This window comes from Pocillopora damicornis, chromosome 2 (assembly GCF_964200805.1).
Source record: "Pocillopora damicornis chromosome 2, jaPocDami1.2, whole genome shotgun sequence".
NCBI classification, from domain to species: domain Eukaryota; kingdom Metazoa; phylum Cnidaria; class Anthozoa; order Scleractinia; family Pocilloporidae; genus Pocillopora; species Pocillopora damicornis.
In genome coordinates this window covers 26,602,930-26,613,199 of record NC_142671.1, presented here as the reverse complement: position 1 = coordinate 26,613,199, position 10,270 = coordinate 26,602,930, and the positions used below count along the sequence as shown (strand labels likewise).

Genomic DNA, 10,270 nt, shown 5'->3' with positions numbered 1-10,270 from the left:
CATCGCAATTTTTTGCGGTAACCCATTTTTTGCGGAAAATCCCTTTAACTAGATAGTAAACTTCACTGACGTTCTAGCCATTGCGATCTTTAGCTAGGACCGGGCATCTTCGAGACGATGAAATTATTATGAAACAAAATCTGTACCCTCTATTGACAAAGGTCGAAAGGCCCTTTTCGGCGAAGAAAAAATGGAAGAATCCATGTCCCTCTTCTCTTAAATTCAAATGTATTCTAGCTATTGATTTTCAGTTTGGCCTCAATTTGCTGAGGTCAAAAAGAAAAACTGTTTACTTTAAGTCGACTAGAATGTTACGGAATACATGTAGTTCGAAATCACGCCGTCAAAGTGAAAGAGAATTAATTAGGGAAAAAGCCCTTTTAAAGTCCCAAGCTTTTTCCTGTTTCGATTGTATTCAAGCTACAATCGAATTATTCCTAGCGTTGAAAGGAGTACCACAAGTAGAAGATGCACAGATTCCGCCTTATACTATCACAGAGGGCATTCGTACTTCAAGCATTCTTCGTCTTTTCTTGTGGTAGGTTTTGAGATTTTCTTTGTCACTTTGGAATTCATTTGATCACCAAGAAGTTAAGCCAAAATCAGCTGACTTAGCCTGTGTCGTCACTGTGTATAAAGGGAACCGCTTCTGGATAGAAGTCTGCTGAAACACCCCTCTAAATAACGTGACCATCAGCGATCGTTGCTCGTTTTAAACTTAAGCCGAAAGGACATGTCATGATAAGAGTGAACCTTGTCATCCGAATATAAGTGAGGAAGGGTATAAAGTTAGACGCGCTTGCCCTTGGCTAATTAATTAATTAATACGCAACAAACTTGTTTAGTCTGACCTAAACGACCTACAAATATCTCATAGGAATACCAACCTCGTGACATTGTTCGTCTACATTATCTTTCTCTACGGGAAGGTTCCTTTAGAGAATGGAAAAGTGAATAGATTTTTTTTCCAGAACTCAGTTGCTATCTTCCCTGCATTGAAAAGTTTGTAAGGAAAGTTAGTTTGCAGTTACTATACGAGGTATGAAATGCAACTAATGATCGAAAGTCACGGGTATTAAAGAAAAAGGTGATCAACAAACAAATTATAGCAGTCTTGAAATATTTGTTAAAATGTATGCGTCGAAACTATCCAAACGTTAATTCTTTTTTAAAAACTGCTGGTTTTATTGTGGAATTAGTCTAATAGAGAAGAAGGTAGAAATTTGAGCTTGATAGTTTTGGGGATACTTATTGCCAACGAGACAAGCGAGCGAAAACGCGAGCCTGTCAAGGCGGCAGGATATGGAGCCGCGCGTAGTTTAATTTTTCCTGTTGAAGAGCGCACGGCCCAAAAAAGTAAATATATCAAGGCAATGATCAGATTTCCTTGAGAAATGAGATAAACACGACGTGATGATTTAAAATGCAAATCTATAAAGCAATCAGTCCACTTAATCGAGTCAGGAACGACACGACGTTCTGCAACAGCACATTTTTTGAGGAAGAAGGAATCAACTTAACCTGAACTAAAAATTGCCTCAGACTAAACAAAAGAATACTTCCTAGTGATTTATTAAATACTTTACCTCTAAAGGTAACTGCAGAAAGGCGGAGTCTATTTATTAATTTGCAGTGCAAACACGATAACTGGATCTTTGATTTGATAATTATCTTAAGCACTTTTATTGTTATTCTTTCACCTGTGAGACGTTAATTACATTGTAGTTCGTAAATAAATGTAATTTTCTGGGGCATAATGAGAATTAGAGGGAGCGTGCAAAGAAATCATTTCAAAATATTTTTTCGTGAAATTTGATAGAAAAAGCATTTTTTTTTCTTTAAAGTGCCTACGACACGAATTTTTTTTTGTACTGGTTGATAGCGGTATTTAAAATTAGAAATAATCGACCTTAGCGCCCGGCGAGTTCTCCTTTTCCACTTTTTTTGTGCATTGAAAGTACGATTTGGCGGCCAAAAAGTGTCCCCATAAAGCGCGCGTGATTGTTCAACATTCTTTTCGGCTGGTATTTCGCAAGCGAAGAATGGTGAGCTCCCTATTGTTGTTTCTTTCACGCACTAGAGATGTACTTATATTCCTTGTCTTTCCACATGACTACATTTGCGCTTGTCTAATCGTATGAAAATCGAACCAGTTGTAGTTTTCATCGTATTTTAATAACAGAACTACATCATTTGTAATAAAGTTCAAGCCCTTTCCTGAGCTGACCGATATCCTGTTGCGTGAACAGTGCGAAACCTCTGGCGGATGCTGGCATAAACACAAGCTTGAAGCGGCCGTGTATTCTCCTAACCTAGGTTTCCGAAAATCCATCTCACGAGCCATCAATTCTCCCAACTCTTAAGAAAGTAAAAGTAGCAACAGTAACAATGTCATTGTGCTAACGGCACCGCAATGAAAAAAATAAAGAAACACAAGTTTTATTGAATTAGATGATAGCGAATTCATGTGCCGTGTGAAAGTCGATGCATTTGAAATATTCATTTACCCATTGGGCGAAATGGGTCATATGGCAACGCTGCACTTAAACTGAAGAATTTTTTCTCTATTAAAATCCCTCTTTGAGATTAACTCGAATCAGATTACTATGAATTCACTCGTTTTCCGTTTGACCGGCTCGACAACGATAGCCTCTGCCTTTGCACTCTCCGGGGAAAAGAGCAACTTGCAGTGAAACTGCTCGATGACTTCTCGGCGAAAAATCATCGTGCCTCGTGATACAACTGATTCTTTCGTCAAAAGTTCGCTTTTGGTTTACTATGGGAATTACTCGACAGCAACGAAACTCTAGAGCACCGTGCAAGGGGAACCTTCGCCGCACTTAGTGCGAAAGAATGAAATGGTATGGCAACGGAAACGAACACACTACCCATTCTTAAAATAGATTTCGCCATAGAAACAAAACACAAACGCAACAAACTAAATATTCAGTAAAGGGATTTTTTTATCCTTTTCTTGACCTGAAAACCACAGGCAAGAAACCGCCTTTGTCAGTCTTCGTCGAAATCTTCGTTTGATGCACGCGGTTCTCCTTCGTAGGGCTGAACCGTGCTCGCAACTTCCAATTTATTCTTTGCTACCTGAGTTCGATATATCAAAACTCTCGGTAAAACTTGCTGAAGGTAGCCATACATCGCTATCGGTCATAATTTCAAGAGTATTTCAACGCTGATTGATACAAAATTAAAAGAATGTGAGAGATTTGTAAGTTTTCACAGTTTTCTACGTCATCACCCACCAATTCGTTACCAGTCCACGAGACACTTTTAAGACAAAATGAAAGCACTTGAGGAATCGGTGTAATAAGTGAATTCGAATTCCGTTTCCTTCCCGGCGGGAAAAAAAGAGAAACGAAAATGGAAGTCCAATTCTGTTTTCTTACTGCAAAGAGAAACGAAAATGAAATTTGAGTTTCATTTTCCTATACAATTGCAGGAGCCCATTACTTGGAGCGTTCAACTCCCACAATGCAATGGGCCTATGTCACGGCGTTTTCACAGAACGATTTATTTTAGACTATCTTTTCGCGGAAAATAGGCTACTCGAGCTCACTTGGGTAATACGATCCATGAAACGCGAAGAAAAAGAAATGGCGGCCTTATCCGGGGACGTCTTCATATCTAAACTACGCAAATTCCGTCTTTCTTTTGCTGCATTCCAGTATTCCAATCCTTCCTTTCCTTATATATCCCAGTATCCTTTGCAAATTTTTCTCACTTGCGAACTGAATTCGCAGGAGTGCGGATCATCGTTGTATTTTTATTTGTATTTATTTATTTTTATTTTCGCGTGTATCAAAGGTCATCCGTCTTCTGATTCTGGCCCCTCTAAAGAAAATTTCATGAAAAGAGTCCAAATTCAAGACGATGAAGAGGCGAAATGTCAGCGATGATGGAGAGCGCGGAAACAAGAAATTGCGTCAGTAAGCTGTGTGCGAGTTGCTTCATCTCAAGAATCTTTATCCACACAGTCCGTAAAGGAAATTTTGCGACGCAGGATTGAACAGAAGTGGGTGCAACAAAATGAAGAGCGTTTTTCTAGATCGCAAGATAATGCTAGTCTTTCGAATTGGGCTTCGATCTTGTTAAATCTTGGTTATTTTTGTGAAGTGCGGTCGATAATTGCCGCATGCGGCAAAATTCACAGTGCCTATTGTCGCTTTGATCATTGAACGGTCAAGAGTCAGGTTCATCTTCACTAGAACTTTCCTCGGAACTGCTGCTTCCCGAGGTTTTTTCAAAATATTTACACCGCAAGCGTCTCAAGCTCACTGTTATTCCTAATATAAGACGAAGTCAATGCTGCGCACCTCTATTTTGACCGATGTTTAACCGGAATAACAGTGACGGCAAAGCAACCTTAAAACGGCAGAGAACGCCGGAAACCACAATGGACACAAAAGATGTGACTAGATTCTATTGATTTAAGGTGTAAAATGTTCATATTTCGAAATATTTATCGTTTTAAATCGACCATATTTCGTTCGCCATGCTATTCCTTATAACATGTTCAAATTCTCAACGGTTCCTCCCGTAAGTTAACACCGAGTCACACAACATGTGACGCTTTCATGAACTAATCGTTTGCTTTTTATCGAGACGTGAGTTTGGGACGCCTTTGTTCACACGACCTCTCTCTGCTGTTTTTCATTCATCGGATCACTGATCTGCGTGATCTAAAGACGAATCATTGGATCACCGATCCAAAGCGTTCCTTTGGGCGAAGGATCAGAAATTAATCATTTTGCCCAGCGGTGTTCAATTACAAATTAGTAACAATCTTTGTAATGTTAAATCGACCGGCCACTGATCGCAGGCATTCAGGGTTCCCAAGTATCCATATCATAATCAATACTTACTTCTGTCCATCGTTTGAGTTTACTATGAAAAAATTTGCTGCTAATGATTATTGCTAATTAGAAAAATTGTGCGCGCTAAAAGACCGTGCAGTTAGACGAGCCATTCAGGGAAGAGCTCAATAACCCACGTGCATACATAAGTCTTAAAATAGCGCGCTTTTTGGAATTCTCTGAGAGCTCGTCTAAAATTCCGTTCCTTTCCTGCACCGTGATCTGTGTGATCTTGGATCACAAATCCTAATCCGGATCCTCCCAAAGGAACGCACCCCTAGTTCGCGGTAAATTCAAGCTAAAAACAGACTTGTCTGTGAAAACGCCCTGACAAAAATACAGGGCAGTTGAAGGCTCCAAGTGATGGGCTCCTGACAATTGAAAATTGGTTGGCACCAAGGTATACGGACTGTACACGGATTGTGAGTGTCAGTTTTACTGCCATTGGCCGAAAACGAAAAACGATTTGTAATCCGAAAAAATACAAAACGGAAATGGAAGTCCAATTTCGTTGTTTTGCAGCAAAGAAAAGCGAAAATAAAATTTGTGTTTCATTTTCATATGCAATTGAAAATCGGTTGGCACTAAGGTAAACGGATTACTAAGGTACACGGATTCTAAATATTTACCCAAAACAGACTTTCGTGTCATAGGCACTTTAAATAAGGACCAAAAATTGAATGATTGTTCGGTAAGCAATAATTGCTCAGAACAAACACAGAGTGCATCAATTTACATTACAGCTGTCTTCTGATAAATGAGTGGAAAGCACTCTCTATACCAAACAAAAGATATTGTCATAAATGAACAAAGGGTGACATCGCTATTGACGACATAACACTTTTATATAGCACCAGAAATAGTAGTTTACGTAATTTCCCCGAAAGCAAATCATGATCGAAGGGAAAACTACCCAAAATCAAAATATATCGGTAAGTGTAGCAGTACAGACCAGGGATACAGGAGTTAAAACTGGAAGTTAGAGCACTTATTGATCGATGATAGATATGGCGAATGGAATTTGTAGAACATTTCAAAGTTTATTCCTTCTCGTCGCACTGCTGAGCGTTTTTAGTGGTATGTGTTTTGATACGCTTGTGTTAGAGTGTGACCGTCCTTTCTATTGTAAAGTCAAAGTAGCCAGCCAAACCGCTCTTTGCGACGGAGTAAACGGCGGTTGACAGGGTTGCCTTGCTTGATTTTGGGAATATTCAAGGTTTGCTTCTATTCGACTGTTGCAGAAAAACTTGTTCTTCGTGATTCGTGAATTTCTGAGCCCCGCGATCAGTGAAGATCTTGAATGAAACGTTAGGAATATCTTGAGGTTAATTTCGACGGAAGAGCCGATGAGTCGAGAAATTTTTAGTCATCAAGCCTTTCAAAGACTTGAAAAAGCCTCCAACATTTGTTTGTTCATATGGATGAATACCTTAAATTAAGAGATTAATTTGATAGGTGCGTGACGTCTCATGAAAACCAATAATACGCTGGCAATGACAAAGAGGTTATGTTTATCTGTCGATCGCTTAACCATATGGCGTCTGTTGTGTGTGAGGGCCTCAGTGCCTGTTCACTGATTTTTCACAGCGCAGTGTTTTGATGTCAATTTCTAGCGTTACTTAAATTAAGAAGAAGTTTCATTAGGCGATGAGAACGCTTCTACAAGCGTTATATACTGAAGGATATAAACTCCCTGGAGATGAGAATGCTGAAACCAAAAAGGCACGTAAACTGTTGAGGGGAAAAATGATTACACGAGCTGGAAATAAAATTGGCAAAAGCAAAATTCTTAATACATGCGAAATGCGTGACGAAGAATCCATTTTTCAAACGTTTGGTCGATTCATTCTCAACAACTGTCTGCTTGGTATTGTTTTGATATTGTAAGGAGAAATTCTGCCTTAATCACTCATGGAGTTCGTCATGGTGCTTCGTTAAATCACACAAATAATTTCTCATCGCGATTGTCAATCTGTTTATCTTAGCAGGCAGCAGCACTACTCTAGAGGGAAAGAAATATACCTGTCCCGAAAAAACCGAAACGTTTGAGTGTGACGCTGCAAAAAGGGTTCCAGAAGAATTTAACAGAGGAACATCATACAAGATAAACGACCTGAAGAATCCAAGCGATGAAAAAGCATCAGAAATTTATTGCCGCAAAGAAAGATGTATTGTGCAGAAAAATAAACTGTATGGAAGAGTTCAAGTCTTAGAGAAAAACGCCACGAGAATGACCTTTCGGATGCTGAACTTAGATGATTCTTTGCGTTTTTCATGCGATGTACACACCGCACCTGAATATCAGGTCACTGAGTTTCATACCAAGGACTTCACAGCTGTCGAATGTAAGTTGAATTATCCTCAGTCGAGAAACGATGATGTAATCTTGAAGCAGGTAATTTGAAGAGGCCGCCAACCCTTTTATTTTTACTTTCTGCCCTCCCATCCCTTAAGACTTCCCCTATTTTCTTGGAACTATATCTTCCATTGCTGACGCCCACCCTTTCTTCTTCGAGTGTGTGTTGTGTGGATGGAAGGGGGAAGGGGAGGGGGAGGGGGGAGGGGAGTTGTAAAGAATCTCTTTATCGGTTCTATGAGGCGCCAATGGATATACTGCGAGAACAGGTAGAACTGTAACACCAAGAAGATATTTTCTATTTCGGGAAGTTTATGATATCCTTAAAATAAGAAACTTAGCTACAATATAACTTTATTCAGTTTACACGCTAATTAATAACTGACATCATCTGCATCATTTTACTAAATATTTACGTATTTTTATTGATGTTCAGGCGTTCGCAGTTGCATTGGTCACAGGGCTAACTTATCTTGTTCGAGTTTTCAACAATTTCTTCAAACTCCACATGGCTTGGGAGCGTTCTTGAAAAAAGCTGATGGATCTAAAGATATCACTTTCTGCAATGAAAAAGGGAACTGCACCTGTATGGACGGGTGTAGAGAGTACAAGGGCAGATTGGAACCGGGATATAAAACAGTAAACATGCGAACCGTCAAGATGGAAGACGCTGAGATAGATTTTATGTTCTATTTTGAACACAACGATCCCCGAAAACAAACGCCCGAAAAATGTATTTTCAAAATCGATCCTGTGGTTTGTCCTGGTAAGACAGCTTCTTGATTTCGTTCATTTGTGATAATGTTGACTTGTCACGACTGTGCAAAAAAGTTCTATAACATAGGTTGTAATTTCTTGTAAACAAATCCAACAGCAAGGGCTTGATTTTAATTTTCGTGTCTTCCCTTTATTTCGCTATAGACTCCACTTTGATAGGAAATGCGTTCTGTTGCTCGTAATTAAACGCTGTAATGATAAAGGCTGGGCGATATTGAGGTAGTTTTAGGAATTCCAATAACTGAAAAAAAAAACTGAAATATTGAATAACGGGAAAGTATACGACCATTGTGTCATATATGGCGACACATTGCTGATGAAGAGCTTGATGAATCTAATTTAACATTTTTCTGCCACAGGCACACCAACCGGAACTCCAGAAAAGTCTTCAGGAGAAACTGAAAGCAAAGAAAATGCACATAACGTCAGGCCAGGTATCATAAAGGGGACAACAAATTTTTCATTTCTGGGATTGATCTTGGCAGTTTTAATTTTGGATAATACATTTGAAAGGTGAATTTACCGCACTGTTTCGACTCATCTGACTCTCGGACGGAGGCCACACTTCGCAAGGGAAATTACCCTAGTAACTTGATAGGAAATGTGATATGTTGTTTGGTTGCGCTGTGATGATGAAACTGGGCGATGATTGAATACTTTCCTCAATTCAAATAACTGTTAGACCCTGAAATATCGAATAATAGCAAAATATGCTGCAAATGAGAAGATTTATTTTGTAACGAAACATTTTTCTGCCACAGGTAAACCAACCAGAAGCCCAGACGAAATCACAGGAAGGCCTTTACAAGAAAATGAAAGCAAAAGAACAAAACAGCCATCTACCATCTCGAATAACGTCACGCCAAAAACCATAGAAGTGAAAAGAGGGCTCTTATTTCTGTGCTTTATAATGGCAACTTTTATTTTTCCTAGATAGCAGATTGTTTAAGACTCAGTCGACCTTTGGACATATCTGATCTAAGGTTCTGCTCAACTGAGACACAGGATGTGGTTAACGAATACCCACAACATATCAAAGGGTCCATGAAGGAGCCTCTCCATCATCAGGACAACGGGGTTCTTGTGTTGATCAAGATGCTCTAATAAGATGGACCTACTGTCCTAATGAGTATTTCATGTTGTTTCGTGTCACAATCTTGTGCAGCTTCTTCGCTCACGAGCCATTTCTGACTTGTGGCAAGCCAAGTAAATAAATTTTGTTGAGCATTATTATTTTCTGTTAAAAGCATGAGCCTCTCTGTATAGATTTTAGTAGAGTATATTTAGCAGTAAAGTGTTCTTGTTTATCAATAGTCAAGTATTGTGATATATTTCTTTACTTCAAGCGACCAACATCAAAGTCAACGTAAGGTAACAAAACTTAGAATAAAGTCATCATTTTTTAGCATAGCATATCCTAGTCAAGTAATCGTTTGCGTGGCTGCAAGTTTAAATGCGTTCAACTGAGATCAGTTTTTAAAAATATCCAGCACAATCTATTCGATACTTGAGTTATCTAAGACGCGCTAGCAAAACCAGTTTGCATGGCCAATATGTCAGGGTCGTAACAAGGTATTTTTTTTCTTAACTGATCCTGTATTTTTGCCCCAAATTTTGATCCCTGATCACAAAAACGTTGAGAATTTTAATCCCTGATCACAAAAACATTGGGAATTTTGATCCCTGATCCCAAAAACGTTCACAATTTTGATCCCTGATTCCACAAAAACACTGCTGATCCCGATCCCAAGTGTTGTGATCCCAGATCCTGGGGCTGTGATCCCTGATCTCATATACCTTGTTACGGCCCTGAATATGTCCTTTTCAATCTTGTCCAAATATTCGTAACATTTTGCAGCTCTTACTTGATGTAGAAAACATCATTGACGTAAAACAATAGAGAACAAAGAGACAAAAGACCGAGGAAAACAAATGGAAACAATAGGTTACTGAGGCTGATGTTGTGTGTCTTCTACACCAAGAAGGGGCCCATTTTCCGAAGATGCTATTTTTAGACAGACCAAAATTTGAGACAGAGATTCCAAACAATTCGCTCAAGATATTCCTTGTTCAGCTATGAAATGCCTCAATGACTGAAAATATATAAGAGATAGATGGAACACAAACAAGGGTCGTTTTGTTCTGATCGGCACAGTATGACCGTGAGATAACTACGTGATAAAATTCTAGGGCTGATGCAATATTGTAATACCAAAATACATCGCGATTTGGTATGGTCTCGTCTTTTGAGGTAAACCATTTCCTGCGG

General features: G+C 39.1%; 1 protein-coding gene and 1 long non-coding RNA gene across 5 annotated transcripts; one reads left to right on the top strand and one right to left on the bottom strand.

Annotated features, from left to right (window-relative positions):
* Positions 1-395: 395 nt before the first annotated feature.
* On the top strand, positions 396-9,414 carry LOC113670062 (uncharacterized). Of its 4 annotated transcripts, none has more exons than XM_089198092.1 (5): positions 396-538; positions 6,854-7,213; positions 7,661-7,990; positions 8,361-8,435; positions 8,763-9,414. In XM_089198092.1, the coding sequence occupies exons 1-5, from the start codon at positions 469-471 to the stop codon at positions 8,936-8,938; spliced, it is 1,011 nt and encodes a 336-aa protein (XP_089054218.1). In that variant the 5' UTR covers positions 396-468; the 3' UTR covers positions 8,939-9,414. The 4 variants fall into 4 exon arrangements, with proteins under 4 accessions (XP_089054218.1, XP_089054219.1, XP_089054217.1 ...); XM_089198093.1 differs by having other exon boundaries at positions 413-538; positions 6,857-7,213; XM_089198091.1 differs by lacking the exon at positions 396-538 and adding an exon at positions 5,784-5,945.
* On the bottom strand, positions 8,106-10,154 carry LOC149050532 (uncharacterized). Its single transcript, XR_016184189.1, has 3 exons — positions 9,952-10,154; positions 8,525-8,686; positions 8,106-8,399 (listed from the first exon to the last, which is right to left on the bottom strand). It is a non-coding gene; the product is annotated as an uncharacterized LOC149050532 (long non-coding RNA).
* Between the last annotated feature and the right edge of the window lie 116 nt (positions 10,155-10,270).

What these genes read in the sequence shown, in the direction of transcription:
- LOC113670062 (XM_089198091.1), top strand. Translation starts at nt 5,867, where the DNA reads ATGATAGATATGGCGAATGGAATTTGTAGAACATTTCAAAGTTTATTC. An exon ending in GGACTTCACAGCTGTCGAAT is followed by an intron (nt 7,214 to 7,660) that starts GTAAGTTGAATT and finishes ATTGATGTTCAG; the next exon opens with GCGTTCGCAGTTGCATTGGT. An exon ending in CGATCCTGTGGTTTGTCCTG is followed by an intron (nt 7,991 to 8,360) that starts GTAAGACAGCTT and finishes TTTCTGCCACAG; the next exon opens with GCACACCAACCGGAACTCCA.